Genomic DNA, 21,252 nt, shown 5'->3' with positions numbered 1-21,252 from the left:
GCACTGATCACACTTGGGCCCACGGGCTGCCTTCCTCTTCCTCCTGCTGCAGCTCCAGCGGGAGCCCTGCCGGGCCGGGCACGGCGCTGGGGCTGCGGCGCACGCGGGGTCCTGGCAGCAGGCGCCTCTTCAGGTGCATCACCCAGCCTTTGGAGTCAAGGGACTTCATAACAACAGCACATCATCTCCTTCTCCTTGAAGGAACATTCCTTCCCAGAAGTGATAGATCATCTATGAACGTCAGACACGCCCCGCTGTCCCCGCGGCAGAGGCCACGAAATATTGCAACCCACCAGGTTCTGGTCAGTTTTGTATGATCAAGAGTAGAATGACACGGCAAAACAAAAAATAGTTATGAACAAACAACACTCACCTAAACTCTAAGTACAGGACAAGGTGCTTTTTCTAATTTCACATTGTTGTGTTTTACTCCACCGGGTGAAGAACATCAAGTTTTATTCCTCCATTCTTTCTCAGTTTTTCACAATGGAACATAGTCTTTGAGCATGAGTTTGAGTCCACCCTCTTGTACTGTGAAATGATCATTTCACACAGAAATCACACTAGCAAGTTTGTTTTTTTGGTAACAGAAATAAAAGACTGCCAAAATCAATGGGCTAAGGGACATGATTTGTTATAAATTTATTTAATCTTCAGTATTTCAGCTTGCACCTTTGCTTCAGCACTTTAAAATAAAATGTTTCAACTATGACAGTAACTGCCTAATTTACATTGAGTCCCAGTCAATGTTCTTAAAAGAAGCTCATAGTAATCCCATTAAATCATGTTGTGTTTGGTGTTGCATATGACTAGTTCCACTTTTTTTTTTTCTTTCCAGAATTAACAGTGTCAAGTTCTTACAAAGCCTTGAGTTTACAACATTTGTGTGTGCAGACCCAGGAGTACAAACTGTGACCTGATAATCCTGAAACAGTCAGTAGTCTAGGAGGGAATTCTTTTTTACTTTTTTTTCCGTGCCTGAAAACAAGAAAACTTCAAATTCTACTGTATATTTAAATGGTAGGAAGAAAAATATACAAGCTTGTATTTATACTGTATTTCTATCAATGGCAACAGGTCATAAATTCATGTTTGCAACTATCACAAAGACTCATGAACACCAATTCATTTTTATACTGTAAATACTGCTGGATTGATGGTTTAGGATTATCAATTCACTGTTGTCATATGTCTATAACAGTTCAAAAGCATCCTGGAGAAAAATCCTGAAACACATACCTTCCGGTATAGAATAATGCAACTGCATTAGCTAAATATATACTGTACAGAAGTCTTATCAGCATTTTACCTACCAAAGATGTAAGATTCCACTTTCAAATACAAAGCAGATAGCCAATAATGTATACTTATAATACAGCCCTCTTCTTTGTTTTTGTATTTTTTTTCCTCTTTTGTTTTAAACAATTTGGTCACAATGCACCTTTGATATAAAAGCATTTTAAACTTTATTATTAATACTCAGAACATTAGGATTTCCAGAATTTTTTTTTTTTCAGTAGCATTTGTAGAACCACTTTTGGTAACAAATACAGTAGTTAGGAATGAGCATCCAGATGAGAATGCAGAAGTGTATTATCCAGAATCCTTTCCAGCTAAGACCATAGGGCTGGTACTGTGATGAGTAATAGTACTAGAACCACAAAAACACTAGAGTATGTTTCTTAGAGGCTACATCCTCTTTTGCTGGAACACTTTATAAATACATATTAAAAAGTAAGGCAACAACTCCAAACTGTCCAAACTGCTATCTCAATTTCCAATTAGAACCATGACCACTGGAGATCAATTTCATGCTTGTGTTGTTTAGCATGTGTCTTTATTCTTTCAGAATGGTCCAATAAGAACATACTGTAATAATTTAGCAATTGGTGTTTCTAAACCAACTCTGGTACGTGTGTCCAATGCTGCATCACTAATACTGGTTAGGTATTGGAGTCCAGGGTGTTACCACTGCCCTTTTTTTGTTTTTTCCATGGATTGTGGACACTAATTTGGATTTGCAATAAATAGGTGCACGAATCCAAAGCTCCCTTTCCTACTATGTTTATCACCTACTTGTTTTTTAATTCCTAATGTTCAAATTAAGGAAGCACCAGAGACAGCCTGGTACTAAAAAAATGCTCACACCAGTAAACAAAACTTTTATTCAGGACCAATGTTTTTCATGGCCCTGATCTGAATGGACATTCAACTTATGAAGATATGCAAAAGGAAAAGAAAGTCAAATTACAGTAAAGTTATCCAGAGAAGGAGGATGTTACACAAACTCATAAGGAAATGACAGTCTTTTTTTCTCTTTTACTATAAATACACGTAACAGTTTAGCAGAAAGACAAGCTAAATTTTAAGATTGTTCACATTTGAAAGTTGTATTATACTCTCTGCTAACGATAAATAAGGAACAGGTCCTGACAATGGAATCTGACATTGCAATTTTCATCAACAGATCTTTGAAGACTCGTTTTAAAGAAGGGTTAAAACAATGATTATGTTTGCAAAGTTCTGAGAAGTCCATCTGTTGTCCAAACTTTGGATTAAAGTCCTTATTTTTTTCCTTTACTTAGAGACAGGTATATACAGTGCTGTTGTAATAATGAAACAAATGTGAAATCTACTGTAAAGTTGCACAATACAGAAAACTGTTGCTCCATCTTCTACTACATAAATGTGTGACTCCACAGGTTAATAATGCTGTTTTGTATTTTTGTTAAGTTGGAATTATTCCATCACGTCTAAGACCTCTCTTTAATTCCAAATCCTCCAGTTTTTTCCACAGTTCTTCACGCTCTTTCTCTTTCTTCTTCTCACTGACAGATGAAATAAAACAAAGAGTTAGCAGGAGAGAAGACTGGAGATAAATAATATTTATGTTAAAAAATATATAGCTGACATTAAATATCTGCACTAATTTTCTTGAACACAACTGCAATTTTCCTATCATATATTTAACTTTTTTTTTTGTATTTTCTTTTTCTTTTTGTTACCTACATAAATTTAACTAAACAAAGCAGTATGAGAAAAGCATAAAATGTAAGCTGACCAAAGTGACAGTGTTCATAGACACTCATCTGCAATGAGGAATTAAAAAATGCAGCGGACTTGTACTACAGAACTGATCTGTCAAAATTATAAAAATTAACATTTTGGACTAAGTTATGTAATTATTTTCATTTTATTTATTTAAGATAGAAATAATCCTGTAAATCACAGCAACTTTCTAGAAACCATTCCCTGATCCCTTTAGAATCACTCTTTTTACTTACATGACTGCTGGCTTCCCTATAGCTTAGGCACCAGCCAAGGCAAAGTTCAACCTACAAGATGTGCCTTTTGTGCAGTGAGTTACTCTTTTTCCACACCAAATTCCTGCAAGATCTGTGTAGCATTTGCTTTAACAACAGACTTTAGTGGCTGATTTGAGAAAATTAAACAGCAAACCTAGCATTTACTTTACCTGCATTGTTTGCTTTCTAAATTTCCTGTCTCTGCCTCAGCTTACTGTGAATAAATCTCCTTGAGACTGCAAGGCACAAAATGCTCTCAAGTTCTATGACATCACCTTGCAGGTTTAGATGAAATGGAAATCTAACAATGACAGATACACAGATTCTCTGCCAGTCACATTACAGAAGTCTTGAGAAGTATTTCAAGGGATTAGAACCATTCCTACACACTTTGATTCACTCAGCATACCAACATCTGGCTCATTTGTTTGGAATTCTGATTTCCCAAGAGGATTTTAAACATATAAAAAATACAAACAACTTTCAGATAAATCCTTGAAGAACAGTAAAGAGAAAAAAAGAGCCTACTGTTATTAGAAAGTATTTAAAATTAAATACAAGAGTAAGTGAAATAGCCTTACATTTTCAGGCTACTTACCAATATTTATCTTCTAATCATTAGGAAATACATGTCTGCTTACCTAAAGGTCTGTTAGAGGATGATCACCTCATCCAACTTACCTATTTGACCTATCCTAGCCATTAATATTGAACATATTTCTCCTCAAGCTTTAAGTGGTATCAAAGCTACCCTCCTAAAATGTGGTTTTATTAAGATGCTGAAGATTTTCTGAAAACCTTAAGGTAAATAGCCTATAAATATTCAGATTTTAAAATTATAAGAAGCAAATAAAAATGGTGACATGGTTAGCACCAGCCTTGGTAAGAAGGTACAATGTCACCAGGTGCAAAAGAAATTCTTTGTGCAGTTCAGCCACTAAACCTCCCCCATTATCCAGACATGGGACACACCACTGCAGTGTCTGGTGCTGTTCAGAGCAGAATTTCTCATCTTAAGGGGCAAAGTGCAACCACAAATGGATTCAGGTCACCAAGCTGCCTCAGTGAATATCTGGACTAGATGATCAGTCCTAAAATTCTCTGCCTTTTTGCTAGGAAACCACAGAGTTTGTCTCAACTGCACTATGTGATTGGCACTTATTTATCAACACATATCAAGAATATCTGGTTTCTTAGTTCAAATCCATCTCTAAACAAGTCTCTACAAGTAAAATACCATATTAATGAACTAGCCTGTTATGTGCAGATTTTTTGGGTGACTCCAGTCACACAAGCCAAAAAACTACAACAGCCAAAAGACTTTCAAGGTTGGACTACCCTAAAAACCTCTGCTGATATGCAGTGCCCTTTGCATTTCTTGGGGGAACTCTGAGTCACAGCCAAAGTATGGCTTAAATGAAGTTGCAACCTGTTCAAAGTTCCTGAAATTTGCTCATTTTTTTTTTACCTAATCTTTGCATAAGGTGAAACTTTTGAGAAAAGATGCTGCACTGTAATGGAAAAATAAAGATTAGGGAAAATGGCAGAAAAGACAGGAAGGCACTGAAGTTGAACTAATGTCTCTGTGAGTGGTGTATTTAATGGATCCTGCATGCTGAAAGACTCAGATACAGCAAGACCTCTGAATAAGAAACAAAAAGGCTGAGAAAATCTCTTTGCTTTAAGATCACATCCAGCCAACAAACAGCAGCTTGGAAAATCAAATCTTAGGGGTTTCTCCTCATGTCTCTTTCCAAACCTCAGTGTAACTTTTTTTTTTTAAGGTCTTTAAGCAAAGTGTTACCTTTCAACCCTTGTTTTCCTTTTATCATTGAAGAGCTTGATAGACTTCAGTGTTTTGGAATGTGAAGTCAAAAAGGAATTGCCAAGGAATGTGGATTCCCAAGTCATGCAATGGACACTGTATTTAATAAAGACTAAAGAACAACCTGCACACAATCTCACATCCTGCAATGAGAAACCCAGCAGCAGACAAGGGCAAAAACGGGGCAGTGTCTATAATGTCTGAGATTCTGCAACTGCATCTGAGTGTAAGGGGAGAACTAAACTGCAGGCCATGTGCACAGCTGACAAAAAAAAGCTTTAAAAAGTTACCGCTGACGATCTGACTTGTAAGTGGCTGTCAGCTCGTCAAACATGGTGCTGTTCATCTCCATAAATGCCTTCAACACATTGTAGACTAAAGCCACAATAGCCCTGTGAAACATGGAAAAAGAGGAAAGAAGAGAATCCATTAGTTTCAGGTGAAATCAAACGTGAAATAAAAAGTGTCTTCTCTTCCCAGCCTTTCTGTGACCAATTCTGTTCCTGCAAGTATGGTTATGTAAATTCTTCGATTTCACTGAAACTACTTTGGATTAACATCCTTAAAGGTGAGAATCAGCCTTCATGTCCCTTCTGACTACTGAAATGGAGCAGGCCAAAACTCTAGGGTGAAAGGCAACAACAGAAAGCTATTACATATAACTACAGCCTCTTCTCTCATGCTGTGGAGCAATTCTGAATGCAACTTCAGAGATTCAAATCATCAATGCTGGCAGAAGGAATAGAATTCAAACACAAAATGAAAGTGATTCATATTTCCTTATGACTCTCCTATGAAGCTGAATATTCAGTGCATCTATGCAAAATACAAAGCTGTATTTCAAGAGTGATTTCCTTGTGCTCATGCAGTTCATATTCATTTTCCCTTTCACAGTTCCTGATCCACTACTCTGGCTGTCATATTCAGACCCAAGGCTGCTTAAGAAGCAGCTCCGCAGCCAGGAGGCAGTGAATCAACAGTACAAGTGCCAGGAACCTTTGGAGCTAATCCTTACAGGACACACAAAATATGTGCCATTTCCCACGCACCCCTGTCTCTCTCATCTCTTTAAATAAACTTTCATTTTTGTTGCCTACATGAAAAATTTTCTTATAAACATAGAAATTCTTTAAATAGCTCCTTTATTTTAGACGTGTCTTTACCTGGCTCGTGTAACAAAATTACTGTGGGTATGAAAACTCTGAATTGGGATACTGGAATATTCTCATTACCAGAAGCATCTCAGTGCATAATATTAAAAGGTTGGAGACTGGTACTGGAAAGTGTCTTTTTGTGACCAGTGTTAAGTTACAGAGGCTTTCCAGCAGCATTAGATTTGTCATGTGAGCACACAAGCTTGAGAGTTTGACTAGGTACAGGAAAAAAAGACCAATGTTTGAAAAGATGAATCATTTTACAGTAAGGTCTCAAAGCAACTGGGACCTGAACATAGCACAGCTCATTAAAAATACTGGCTTTACTAAATGCTAATCATCTTGACTTACAAAAACTTTCCGACTAAAATAAAGGATATATGTCATCTTCCTGCAATAGAATTTTCCATAAAAACACTTTTTATTAGGCCATTCAGTTGAAAATAAAATTGCCTAATTACCACAATATCAATACTAAGTAACTGTTCAATTACTGTCATAAAGAACAGCTTTTAAATAAATTTAGAAAAAAAACCCAACCTAAGAATATATTGTCTGTATGTTTCATGGATGTTTAAAAAATGCCAACACCAAAAGTCTCCCAGAGGTATCAGTTGATGACACAGCCACAAAAGCTTTATTAATGCCAACTGATATTCTTCTAGACAATTTAGAATCAGGCTTAAGAGCCAAACAGTTTATAAAAAAACTGCGTAGGAGAAACACTTGATGAGCAACATTTTTCCTTCAATAGCAATGTAACATTTTATTTCTTCTTTTTTCCAGCTTGTGAGAAGGCCTATTTTTATCCTACAAAGTAGTGATTTTTGTACACATACCAGTTAATTAAAAACACTGAGACAAGCTCAAGTTCAGACTAATATATATTGTCATTAACAGAGTTGCACTTGCTCAGAGCAGCTTTGAGTGTGCATCTCTCCCATTCAGATGTTCTTCAGCAGACATTCCCTGAGTTTATCAGTGGGCTGTCAAATGCTAAGAGATAAAGTGTAAATGCACAAACTTACGGATTCCAGTGCTCTTTAGAAATCCTGTAAAGGCTGGAAAACATGATGGGAAGTATAACGTTTGAGTTCTCCTCTATCAAACTCATGATGTATTCATTATTCCAATAATACAGCGCTCTTTCAGCCACCTTTAAGTCAAAGAAATAAAATAGGAACAGGAATTCAGATATCTGTAATTTTGTGATTTTCTGATAGAAAAACAAATCACAGAGAAACTCCACAAAGATGAGCTAACAGCAGTTATTAGTTTTGGAATTAAACTACTCTAATCAGTAGCATAACATGCATTAATGGAATTAATTTCTATCCTGTAGTTCTGATCCCACAGCACCCACTCTCTATTTCCTGAGCAAAGTATTATTGCTCACTGAAGACTGGGTGCAGACACAGCATCAGTTGAGGAGGGGTAGGAAGAGCAGACAGACTTCCCATCACCCTTTCCCTCAAAATCAGGGAGAGTGCAGTTGGAAAAAACCCAGGAGTGCTGGGAAACCAGAGGAAGGAGACAGGGAAAGGCCCCATAGCTGGGCTGGAAAAGGGAGGAGAAAGTGTGGGGAAGGTACCAAGGACAGTAATTATCTTGGAGAGGAGCTGGGGGGTAGGAAGGAGGATGCTGATCTGAATTATGATTAAAAAAAGGATGTAGTCCAAGGAAGAGCTGAAAAGTCACATCTGTCTTTGTGCCAGGACAGATCACCAGGCTTAATATGGAGACACTACAGGCCATGAACTCTATATCCTCTTCACATCCATTACATCCATTATCCAGTTACATCCCATCCATTCCCCTTCCTCCCATTATACAATGTGATTAAAACAGGCTACAGAGTTTGTGTCACCTCTAACCACACACGTGGGTACATGGTTAGAAGGAATTGAGTCAGAAAACAGGGACTGCACAAGACTGCACCAAAACCTGGGAGCAAATCCATCCTCCAGAGTCTACAGGGCCAGCACCTGCCACCTGTAGGGCTCTCTTGCTGCTCAGAGTGACCCCAAGAAAAGCTGGAAAGTCTCTTTTCCCAGCCCAGTGCTTGAAGAAGGAGTCAGGGCTCTTCATTTCTCAGCCTCAAGGTTGTTTATTGTATCTTATCTGTAAAATTCTTTCTCCTGCCCTGCCGAGGTCCATCCAGCAGGACAGTTCCAGGCACTCTGCCTGCCCCAGGGCCAGTGTTATGTCTTTATACTAAAAACTACCTGTACGATGTTTACAATTACTTTTCAATACCTATCACCTATGTTAGACAGTGAGCTTCTACTCTAAACCCATCCAAAAGTGCCAACATCACAGCAGAAGATGGAGGCCAAGAAGAAGAAGGAGAAAGGCTGGACATGCCCAGATCCCTCCATCTTGCCTCCTGAATCCCCATTCTAAAAAACCCCAAAATCTACTTTTTCACCCCATGATAAATTCACTCTCATTCTACTTAATTTGTCATGGCTTGCAGATCTTCATCTAAGGTTGGTAACTTGCTCCATGGGTCATAATCAAACCCACAGGGGCATCTTGGGCTCTGTGCCAGGGTCTCTGAGCCCCCTGGCAGGGGTCTGGGCTGATCAGGACAGCCAGAGGGATGTCCTGGGTCCTGACAGCCACCCATAGTGGGAAGAGCTCAAAGCCTGCTTGGACACAGGTCAAGGATTTGTGAGGAGCTCAGAAGGAGCAGCTCTGTGCTGTAACCCCAAACACCTCCAACAAGTTATTAATGGAGCTCAGACCTAACCTTCCACCCCAACATATCCTCTTCCACAAAAGACAAGTACTTAAAAACATAACATAGAATAATATTTACATTTGGGGGGAGTTATGTTTGAAACTGAGACTATACATTCCTATATGAACTATAACCTTTACCACTGACCTGAAAATGAGGGCTAGAGACACACTTGGCAATTTGTTTAAACAAGGGTTCCTGGATTTTGACAAATTGTGATGGTTCAATTACATCCAAGATTTCCTCCAGCTCTCCTAGGAACATGACCTAAAGACAAAAAAGAAAGCATTGAACATAAAACTTCCAAATCATCTTGTTCTGCAGAATGCTGGTAACCTCCAAATTCTACTGCTTCAGGAAGAAATGGAAACCTCACTCAGCTCAGTGAGACCCTGTCTCAAAAAATGTCATCAGTTCTACCACTGGCAACTTCTGGACTCAGTCCCTTAAAACAAGGACAAGTTTCTTCTTCAAGTGCTGCATTTAACATATTTTGAATGAAATTCAGAATTGCTCCAGTATAAACATCCATGCTGAAAACCTTGTCTCATACAAAGATCTGAACAAAGGCTTAAACTTCAGTAACTAAGGAGATTCTCCTAATTTTACCTCATTTTTGAGAGCAATATTGAAAATAACAGTTTTGCTGTTTCACAAAACCTCACTAGGAAAACTCTGATTTGCATCTGAAACAAAAATGCACATGTTTAACTGCATCTTTCACATGTTTAGTAGGTAAACACCACAAAGTATCTTTCACCCTGACTGGAAAAATACTGTCATCATATATAAACAATTCCAAATCTAATAGAGTTTTCCAATGTTTATTTTTCTCCTTTCTAAAATATTCTCTGCAGCAGAACCAGGAACTGTTTTGTGAATAGGAACCAGACTTATCAAACTTTGCACAGTCAAAACTGTTCAAAAAACTAGAATTAAAGTATTGAAAAATCATCTACAAGAAATAATATCAAGCTTCACCAGAGCACGTGCTATCAACCACGAATTAAAGACCCCTGCTTATTATGTTTTAGAGCAAAATAACTCTTTTTTTTTTCTTTGTAATACCAGCATATCTCTTACCTCTTTCTGACTGCAGGTTTTTGGCCAGAATTTCATTAAACCTCTAATGACCTAAATTAGAAGGAAAAAGAAGTTAGATTTTGTACTTTTCTCTCTATGGGGTAAAGCATTCATAGTGAAAAAAAAAAGTATGAAAGAAATATTTACTGGTTCTGTGAGTGAGGGGTCCTTCTCCAGAAACTGTACTATGCAATATGCCAGCTGTGAAGAGATAAGAATTTACAAAAACAAAATTAGAACATTTCTATAAAAAAAACACAAAACCCCAACTTTTTTAAAAAGAAAAACTTAAGGCAAGATGCTATTCATCTCTCTCAAACTACATCCAATTTTAGACTGAGATGCAGAGTTTGCACTGTGCAAATCCATTCAAAGTTCAGTTTATAAGAAATGAGTTTATAAGAAACAATTGTTCTATACAAGAACAATTAGAGTGACGAAATAGCACATAAAATAAAAATCAGAACAACTTGGGATTCTAAATACAGTCACACAAGCAATGTTTTGAAGCTTCTGCTACTCCCTTAAAGTGCAACTTTTTACTAATTTTATACAGCAAAGTCATGAGAATTCTTGCAAGATGAGTCGACACAGCTAAAACCTGGAATAACATACTTAGAAAGCAGAGCTTTATCACCATAAGAAATACTGAAAATTTTCACTATCTGAAAATCAGAGAGAAAGGCAACAGGTAGCAGTATCAGAGGAAAAATTACATAATGAACGCTGGGGGTATAAAAAGATTTATGAGAGCATAAATGCAGTATATTAAGGAATCTTTGAGGGAGAATATGAAATGAAAAAATGTGGGTATTAGTATTCAGAAGGTTGCCAGGGGGAAGAAGAGCCTTGACAGGACAAGACTAAGGAAACCCAAACATCCTCTTTGGAGAGAGAATGGGAAAGGCAAACTTGTGAGAATGAGAAAAGAGCAGAGAGGAAAACCTAGAGAGAGCCCAACTACTAAATAAAATTTCCAAACTATTACAGATGCATGTTATGCTTTTAATTACCTAAGCAGAACAGAAGCTAAATATTTATCATATAAAGGATACTGAATTAATTTGGAAAAAAATCGATTGTGTTTTTTTTCCACATTTAGAATTTCCCTCCCTTTTTATGTTCATGTAATTAAATGCAACCTTTAAAAATATACATATAATTTTTACTGAACAGAAAATATTTTCATAATTTCTACCTGTGCATGGAAGAGCGATAAACTCCTGACTGTGTGTAAAGGGATCAGCACCTTCACCAGAAACTGTTTATGCTCTGCCTTGAGAGGTAAAGCAAAACCATTGATAATACTGGAAATGAGAAAAGAAATATTTGTTAGTGTCATCATCACAGAGAACAATACTGAGGTCTGAACAAGCACTTTCTAGATTAAAATATATTTAGCAGCCAGCAGCTGTTTACAAACAGCACTTGTAAACAGCTGTTGACTTTGGTCCTGATTTGTATTAACAGGGCAGTTCATATCTAGGTAGCAATCCAGCTCTCATTAGGAATAACCACATAAACAGCTGCACAAAACTGTTGCCAAACAGAGAAAACCTTGTCTATGTGGTCTGTAAATTCATCTGAGCAAGGTGGTCTTGAGTAATTAACCTACCAAAATTAGATTCACTCATAACATTCCCTCTGCTAAGTGTGCTCAGAATAATCCTCCAGCATGGAAGGATGAAGTGTGCAGTGTTTAATGGACTCACACACATAAAATCAACCCAACACTTTGGCTCTAACTTGTAGCTATATATTCTTGGCAAAGATGTGACAGAGATTTGCACATGGGCTTAAAGATGAGCATGTGCACACATCTGTTTTCAGAGTCAGGGATTATCATAATACTTTTTCCAAATCTGACACTATCCTGACGTGTGCACAAGGGCAGTCTGAGTTAGATAATAAATAAAGACTCCTTTACCTTCCTAAAATTTCCAACAGTTCAGCTACGCCATTGAAGTGTTCAGTTTCATAAACAAATCTAAAAAAAGAAAAGTTAAATATAAGCAATATATCAGTTTCCTAAAGGGTTCATAAATGAAACGCACCTTCTTCCACAACTTACCGTAGAAAAATATTATTAATCTGTTTTCGGATAAATGCTCTAAGGCCCAGGAACTTGCCATAAATTCTGTGCAAGACTGTTTTTAGGTAGTCTCGTTCCCGAGGGTCTTCGCTGTCAAACAGCTCCAACAGCTGTGTTTAAAGGAAAAAGAGAACTGAAACAGGAGACATTTGACCAGACTTCTGTATGAAACTGAATTCATGAAAACACATGAATGAAAGAATATGACATCCATGGTACCCAAGCAGCAGATATCCAGTATTAAAAAAGCCTGCTGGAACTTCAGTATAACATCATACACCTCAGAATAATAAATTTGTGATTAACTAGCTCCAAAATGCTGCCCTTCTTCTCCCCAAAAATAAATATGGTAAGACAGTTTGCCTTTTACCATCCACCATTCCCTGACTCTGCAGAACCAGAAGATCCTCATTTGCTCTAACACTTTGTTCTCACAAGGTTGTGTCAAGGTCACATTTTTCTAATTGCTTGTAATTCATATGATGAGCTCTTAAGCCTTCCCAGTGATTGCATGGCCCTCATGCTGTGGAAAGACTCAACAGGGAAGTCCATGCCAGCACTGGATCTGCTGCTATGGGATCTCCACCAATTGCCACAAATCAAAAGCATCAGAGGGAATTAATCCTTCACTTTGAACAAAATGGTGATTTCATTATCAATGCCAATTAAAAAAAAAAAAAAAAAATAAAAAACAACAATAACAAAACCCCCGCATTTATTAAGTTGTTCTTAAATACAGTGCAAAATAGTTATGTGAGATTCAGTCAAGAGAGATGGTGGTTTAGTGTCTGGTATTGTACAAAATATTTCCCAAACACTGTCACCTGAAGCTGCATGAAATGAGCAGCAGGAATATCACCTGCAGGTCTTTGTTTCATTCCCCTTGAATCCTCTGCCACAACAGTATGAGCTTTCCCTTAGCCACCCTCTTCATTTTTTTTGTGACACCACAACATTGGGTATTCTGGTGGATGTTTGGAATAAATTCAGAGGTAAACTTTAAAGCAAAAAGGACAACCAAGTGCCACAAATGTGCAGAAACCAGGGAATTTAGGCAATTTTTAGTAATCAAAGGCAACCAGTATCTGTCTTGCATGAAAAAATCTGTGAACCAGTACCTGTCTTGCAAGAGAAATAAAGACAGTTTGTCAAACAGGTCTTACAAATGGGTAAGATGCTGTCAGAAAATCATTGCAGGAGTGGCAGAAAACAAAATTATCTTAGGTTCACAAACAGATAAATTATAAATACCTATTGCAAGTAGATATGTCAGTGTATGCATGCTACACCTGATCTCTGTTAAACTGCTATATAATTCTGAGGAGGTGAAAAAAGATAAGAAAAAATATGATTTAAAGTTGTTAGGCTGTCTGGGGTTTTGCTTTCTAACATCCAGGTCTAGGACTGATGCACACATTCTTCCTCATTGTTTGGAACATTTCTGCAGCTTGCAGTGAGACCTCACTGTATCTTCCTTGCAGTAAGGATCTCTGGTGGGGATTTCATGAGGGAAGTATGAGGTTTGTCAGCTGCCCTCCAGAGGTTATAAACACATTGCTCTCCTCAATTAGTTCTGGATTTCAATAAATAAATAGTCACCTCATCCTTCCCCAAATAGCACATTTCAGCCTAAGACAGCAAACAGCTGGAAGCACTTATGTTTTTTGTTTTCTTACTGGATTGAAAAGTATTTATATTTCCAGTTCTCTTATACAGATCCTCTCTGGAAACATTGCTAAACTAAGTCTCTCATTAAAAAAATAATAATAATAAGACTATTCTTTTGCTATGTCCAATTTGTTTTCAGGTTTCAACAATAAAGTCTTATTTATATGAATAAGCTTCAAGACTTCCATAATTTATTTTGACTATTCTAAACATACACAGAAAAGGGAAATTAATTTTCCAAAATAGCAACCTACATAACAGAGACTTGTAGATATATTTGAATAGTATGTCTCTTAGCAACCACTGCCAACCATTTCAAACTGTACATAAGCAGGCTTTAGAAATGAACAGCTACACTGGTAAATACAGTATTTTATTAAAACATATAGCTGAAAGCAGAAATACAGCTATACTTAATAAAAGAAAGCAAAAATCATGTAAACAAGCAAAAAGTTTGAAAAAAGTCCAGTAAAAATCTAACTTTTTTTTTTCATATAGGCATCCTTACTGCCAAGAAACACTTCATTAAAATAAAAAAAAAATAATAATTTTGAGAAAAAGCTGATTCCAAATACTCCAAAAGTCCCGCTTGTGTTGTCAGTGTCACAAGACACCAAAATGCTTCTTGTTCTTAAGTCTCAAATTGCCTTCCTGTGTAAGGGATCTGCAGGTACTCAGCAGCTACTCCTGACACACAACAAACACAACAGGAAGTAGAAGGACACCCCAATTTCCTACAGCTCACAAAAAAATATTTACACAAATGGAAATATAACTATTTATATGTAGTGTGTATATGTGTGTATATATATATGTGTCTGAATAAAACTTTTTATAGAAAAATGTGAATTTTAAATTGATACCGTGCACAGCAACATAAAAATGTGCATCACCAAACTCCATGGCAAGAACAGAAATCCTTAGAACTCCTTTGACCTCTTAATTGTCATATCATGTTTTCTGATATGTAGGTTTTAAAATCTCATATTCCCCTCTTTCAGTAGATAATATTCTTCCATTTAGTAGATTTAATGAAAACTAGCAAGATTAAAATAAAAAAAAATAAATCCTTGGTTTAGACCCATTCTCCTGTGCCAAACTGACAGTTTTGAATGTCTTAAAAAGGCTGAGTGGGATGTTGCCAGTCATGACCAAGCTCAGCAGCACAGAACAGGAGCATCTAAGAATTATTTTTACCAGATTTTTGAAGGAGAGCACATGTATTCATCCTAATGCAATCCTGCTCTATCTAATCAAACTAAAACCAGCCTGGAAAAACCTGTCAGGAGTGATTTGTCATGCATATTCTTTTATCTCCACCAGGTACTGAACACATTGGTGCACCTCCTTGTCAAATCAGTACTGAGATGAACAAAAAGGAAACCACCAGAAGTTTGATCCAGATGAAAAAGGCTCGTGTTTAGGAGAAGGAAAAAGTAAAAATTTAAGTATATCCAACTGCTTTTGTAGGATGGAGAAGGTCTTGTGATATCGAGAAGGAAACTGAATTATCTTCTTTGAAACTTTGAATGTAAGGACAGAAATTGCTCTGTCCACTACATTTTTCAGGTATTCTTCATCCAAACAACACAGATGAACTGTAAAAGCACAACTTTTATTGCCTGAGCAGTACAGGGAAAAATAAAAGCTCCATGAGTGATAAGGGGCAAGAGAAAGGTCTTCAGAAATGCTGACTCTCTCCTGCCAGCTCCAGTTGCTTTTTCATTCAAGTGACAGCCTGCAAGGAAACTCCATTTTCTAACTAAATAGCAATCTTTCTAAATTCCCCTGATTTTCAAAAGCAAGCTACAGACAGCATCAAGCACAAAGTTCTTTTTGACTTGGCAGTTACACAGAAACTCACAAAGGGAAAACAAAACCCAAGACAGGCCTGTTCTCAAACCTGAAGACAAAAAAATGTATCTGTGGGGTGTCCTGGCTTACCCAGAAAACAAATGTATCAACAATACTAAGACACATGAAAACTGGTGTTTAAGTAGTCTCTCTAGATAGAGAGAACAGTATTTTGAGACTACTTGGTGGGAAACTTTTCATTTTTCAACAGTTACTGTTTCAGCTCTGTCTCAAAACCAGTAAGTCAAATATTTTGACTGAGGTATTGAAACTGGATCCAAACCATCTATTTTATGTATCTATAGTAACAGAGACTGGCATATAAACACACACACCTTTTTCCATTACCTCCACAGATTGAAAACTTTCATTGCAGATGCTGATTTAGACTTTTTCTATTGCAAATGAAGTTACACTTTCAAATTCTAAACTATATCTTTTAAAGGATTTTTTTTTTCCCAAAAGCACCACTAAGCCTTAAAGAAAACACACCAGCTTACCTGCAATACAAATTTCTGATCTATGTACTTTTTGGCAATGCTGGGCTGAAATTCTTGGCTTTCCAAAAATCGTATGAAAAACTCATATACAAGCTGCAAAACAAAAAATAAACAAAACATGGGTTTAGTTTATGACTTGATTACTCTTTATATTTTTAGTATTTCCCTAAATTATTTTGTTAGAAGATTAAATGCTTATTTTTCCCTAGTACAAAGGGTTAAAAAAATGGAGAAGATTTTTCTCCTTTATCAAATTGCCACCTTTTAGTTAAAATTAATTACATGAGCTTTTTAAGCTGCCTCTGCTTATTTAACTCCAGTCAAAGACATTTCATCACCAAGAACAGGCACTGCCATCTTGTAATGCTTGTTATCATCTTGTAAAGCTTCCCAGAGTAATTGGGAAGCACATTTAAACTGCCCTCTGAACTGCTGAAGACACATCAAATACAGACATTACAATTCTGAAGGGGTTGGTGAAACAGTTGGAAATATTTAAATTAAATTAGAAACTGCTTGGAGTAGTGTTCTAGTACAAATTGAAACACAGAAGAAGAATACCAACCAGAATTTATTCAGAAGTTCCTAACTTACTGTAAAGATTAGCCTCAGGGCTGGAGAAAATCTGCTTATTTTCATGCAGTTCCATCTCTACCTAAACTCTTCAGTGGGACATGCAAGACTTTTCATTTAGTGGAGAAAAAGAAGAGTATAAAAACCAGGGAACAAGGAAGTGAAGTGAAACAGAGACTGCTGTGGCCTCCTAAGACAGCAACTCTGATCTGTCACTGGTAATGAGCTACCAGCCAGCCATTCTCTTGGCAGAACCTTTTCATAAAGAGCAGCCACTGAAAACTTTTTTCTTTTTGTCTTTAGTGAGTATGAATATTGATACTGAAAGGAAAAAGGAAGCTTCAAAATTACATTTTAAAATCATTTTAAACTCTTCCCTGACAGCAACATGCTGCAAAACTGCTGCTGGTACTTTCTAACAGTGTTCTCTGCCTTCTCAAAGGAAGCAATAGGAAATCAAAAGAAAGAAAGAGGTTGAGAAATAAGTTGTGGGAAAAGTGACAGCTTACATAACACCAACATTAAATCATCAGAAAATCAATTCCATTGACTTTTCACAAATACTTGGTGAATTTCTTCTTGACAATGCTAAGTCATCCACTGGGTAAGAAATTCCCTCATTTCCATGCAAGTAATGACTTTTTGAACTACAGCACCAGTGTCACTGAATGTGCTGTTTCCAGGCAGGCACAGCTCCTCAGAGCTGCCTTGAAGTTTTGAAGATTCCTATTTTTTGTGAAATTTAAATATAAATGAGGGATGAACCTACATTTCAACAGATTCTGATTTAGAGAACATAAAAGAGTGAAAAAAAACACTCACAGCATTGTGCATGCAACTGTAAAATAAAATCCTCATTTCAGGCTGAGATCAATTCTGCTCCTTTGCTCACAAAAACACCCAAACTCCACAAACTGTTACTCAAGCAAACTTCCTGTAAATTTACCAGTGGTGTGAGTCATTATCCTGACTAACACACACAGGATTTTCATCTATATTTTCTATAAAGGAATTTACTGCATTAGTATCAAGGATGTTTTCTCCAGTTTATTTTATGTTCTTCATTCTATATCACAGAATGATGGAATTGTTTGGGTTGGAAAGGACATTAAGATCACCTCATTTCACCACCCCTGCCATGGGCAGAGACACCTTTCCCAAGACCAGGCTGCTCATCCAACGTGGCCTTCCACACTCCCAGAGATGGAGCAGCCACAGCTTCTCTGGCAACCTCTGTGCCAGGCCCTCACACCCTCACAAGTCAAGAGCTTCTTAACAAAGTGTAATCTGAATCTCTCCTTGTCCTTTCACTATCTGACCATGTAAAAAGTCACCCTCCCTTGTTTTTTTATCATCTCCCTTTCAAGTACAGGAAGGCTGCAATGAGGTTTCCCTGGAGCCTCCTCTTCTCCAGGATGAACAAGCCCTGCTTTCTCAGCCTGTGCTCACAGGACAGGTGCTCCAGCCCTCTGATCATCTCTGCACCCTCCTCTCTGGACGCACACCAACAGGTCCATGGTTTTCTTGTGCTAATAACCCCAGCCCTGGATGCAGTGTTATTCCACATGGGGGTCTCAAAAGCCCTCGTTTTGACAACTGAAATTCACAGGAAGGGATGCTACTGAGTGAGCGTGAATCCTGCTCCAAACACCTGGGAGCAAACCTTGACTCGAGGAGAAGGAGGACTTAGATAGGGATGCAGCTTCTCATTCATTTTTCTGATCAGCTGCCAACACCTGTACACTTTCCTATGAATATTAACCACCCTCAATAAAGCAAAACTGCCAGCAGTGTCATCCTTACAATGCTCTTGCTGCAGTTGTTGAAAAATACTTGTGCATCAAAGCAGTTGGGAAAGCAAAATAATTTTAAAATCAGTGAAGGAAAACAGGAATATGAGGGACACCATCAATATAATTTTGAAAGAAAGCTTTAACAGTTTGGAAATATCACAAAGTTCTCTCTCTTTTCTGTAGGTACTATATTAGAATCATCAACAGTATTAATAAATGCTAGTGTCTCACAGACTAGTTCTGATCCACAGGTTTAAAAAAAAAAAAGCTGAGAAAATTATTAGATACACCAAGCAATGACAAGAATTTCTTCTGAGGTAAATAATCAAAAACCTGTAAGTGCGGCCACGATGCCTCCAAGGTGGGCTCATCTTCTTCTGGATCAAATTCATTGCTGTCACTAGGTGGGAGAGTTCTGAAGATATTGCAAGATACCTGAAAAGGCAAAGAAAGGAGGATGAGATCCATTCTGCAAACAGGTAATAGATTTTAGGACCCTGTATGTCTGTACCTGCTCCATCCTCCATCCCTTGAACACTGTTTCTTTTTCCTGCTGTCTGACAAGGATCTTTAGCAGCAGCACAGGGCTAAGGAACCTGTCACTTTACAAACCTGCCACCAGCCTTGGCTTTTCTCCTTTCCTCTGATACCCCAGCATTACCCAGTCTGCCACCATGTTCCACCAACATGTAATTCCCAATCCTGATGGGCATCAGTGGGAGCCAGGACTGCTTAGGAGTTGTAGGAAATACCATCAACTCGTGTTTATAAGTGCTGTCATACAGCATTTGGTTATTTTTGTCTGTACAGAGAAACATTAATGATTAAGGCCTCATCTGTCAGCACTTGCTAGGAGTTGCAAGTGCTACTCACACATTAAATGCTTGGACACCTCATGCCAAGTACAGAACTTGGTACTAAATGAAAGCAAATAAGAGCATTTGCTCGACACTTAGCCTACATTTTATTTCATGGCTGGCTCGCTTTGCTTAATCTTATTTGGAGGTACTTTGGTGAGACTGCCTGGCTTTGTGAGGTTCATGCTATCAGCAAAGACTGAGCCAGAGAGCTTTCCTGGGTTAATCAGAGTGCTGAATGGAGCGTACAGCTTATTATGCAGCAAATCTGATAACTGCAAACATGCTGTAGGGCCCCTCAGCACTTGGAAGGTGATGATGTGCCTTCCTTGCCCTGCTCCTGTGCATCTGACCCATCCCTAAGCTGGTTAATCAAACAGCTGGGAAAAGCAGCATGTTATCCCCTAATCTATACATGACCCCTTCATAGTAGTTCAGACAAACTAAGCCATTTAAGACACAAAACTAGTATGTTCTTTAGCATCCTTGTTTATTTTTTCCAGCTTTTTTTGCTCCTGTAAATGTTTTAGTCTGTAAGGAGTATTTTCAGTATGTTGGCAACTTAGTGAGAAAGGGCACTTTAAAGCCCTTTATACAATATATATATTGTATATATATACAATATATACAATCCAAACACTGATAAAACCAGATTTAAATAGGGTGAAGTTTAAAAATTTGCAAGACAAACAGAACAGATTCAAGCACTGCAGAAACAGAAAGATGAAAGAGGCAAGTGCAGAAAAGCCCAGGTGGTGCACCCAGGTGAGGGATGTTCACTGAACCCAACAGAGTGAGAGCAAGGCAAACCGAGGAGCACAGAAAACAAGAGGCCACACTGGTTTGTGCTGGGCCTTGTCCCTTCCTGCCACAAGAGGGTGTGTGCCACTGCAGTTCCAGTCCGGCAGGCTCCACAGGAGCCCCACTCTGTAAAGCTCAGCGCTGCTTCCAGCCTGGACAGACTCAGCATTTCCTGCAGCTGTGCTGGGGTACTGAGCTCCTCCCGCCCTGTGCCACAGCACCGAGTGACTGCCAGCGCTCATTAGGAAAAGGTCCTTTCCTCCTTTCTCCTGCCTCTTCCCCAGCTCATTCACTTCTCTCAAGAGCCCCGTCATGAAGAGACATTTCTAATCTCATGAGAGGTCAAATAACTATTCCAGGAATACATACATGTTACAGTTTGTGTTTCCTCAAGGATTCCTGAGCTCCTCCTTCTACTATCCCTGATACGAAAACGCAGGGAGAGGAGGAGAGTGATCACAATTGGCAAGACAGAGTTTCTATGGTAGAACACAAGAGAGGATAGACAGCCCAAAGGATTTCCAAGTAAAAAGTGGGAAATGTACCTTAAATCCAAAGATTTGGGATTCTAAAATACTTACTCAAGCATTTTTTGTTAATGCTTTACAGTCAAAAATCCCATTGGATCAAAATAAGAAACTAAGAAAACCAAAGGCAGCTTTTTTTCCCCCTTTTCTGCTTTAAGTTTCATTTGAAACAAGAAAGAAAATTTTCTGCAAATTTAACTATACATGTATTGTTAAAACTTGTACCTACAGATCACTCATCAGCTGTTTTGTTTAGAAACTGGAACAAATACTGAATTATGGCACAAGTAAAACCTGCAAGGGAAAGTACATACTTTCAGAATGAAGAGCTAAACAAAGACAAATTCCTGTAAGACTCAAGTCAAACCAAGCCTCAAGCAGTTAGTGCCAGGGCCTTACCAGCATGACAGAAGCATGAGAGGTTCAGCAACAATTAGCTAAGTCCCAGCACAGACACCTGGATCTTGAGCTTGGGAC

At 38.0% G+C, this 21,252-nt stretch overlaps 1 protein-coding gene across 2 annotated transcripts in view; it reads right to left on the bottom strand.

Annotated features, from left to right (window-relative positions):
- Window positions 1-618: 618 nt before the first annotated feature.
- The window catches only part of PPP2R5E (protein phosphatase 2 regulatory subunit B'epsilon), a 71,307-nt gene continuing 50,673 nt past the window's right edge, over window positions 619-21,252 (bottom strand). For both annotated transcript variants that reach the window (XM_066551291.1, XM_066551290.1), the window contains exons 4-14: window positions 18,924-19,025; window positions 16,225-16,317; window positions 12,182-12,312; window positions 12,038-12,097; window positions 11,309-11,417; window positions 10,258-10,311; window positions 10,111-10,161; window positions 9,175-9,294; window positions 7,313-7,440; window positions 5,421-5,522; window positions 619-2,828 (exon numbers count right to left, since the gene is read on the bottom strand). In XM_066551291.1, the coding sequence (XP_066407388.1) occupies window positions 2,729-2,828; window positions 5,421-5,522; window positions 7,313-7,440; window positions 9,175-9,294; window positions 10,111-10,161; window positions 10,258-10,311; window positions 11,309-11,417; window positions 12,038-12,097; window positions 12,182-12,312; window positions 16,225-16,317; window positions 18,924-19,025 (1,050 nt within the window). In that variant the 3' untranslated portion in view covers window positions 619-2,728. The remainder of the gene's footprint in view (window positions 2,829-5,420; window positions 5,523-7,312; window positions 7,441-9,174; window positions 9,295-10,110; window positions 10,162-10,257; window positions 10,312-11,308; window positions 11,418-12,037; window positions 12,098-12,181; window positions 12,313-16,224; window positions 16,318-18,923; window positions 19,026-21,252) is intronic.

Source organism: Molothrus aeneus, chromosome 6 (assembly GCF_037042795.1).
Source record: "Molothrus aeneus isolate 106 chromosome 6, BPBGC_Maene_1.0, whole genome shotgun sequence".
Classification (NCBI taxonomy): Eukaryota; Metazoa; Chordata; class Aves; order Passeriformes; family Icteridae; genus Molothrus; species Molothrus aeneus.
Note: the sequence above shows the minus strand (reverse complement) of the source record. Positions and strands in the feature narration are given on the sequence as shown.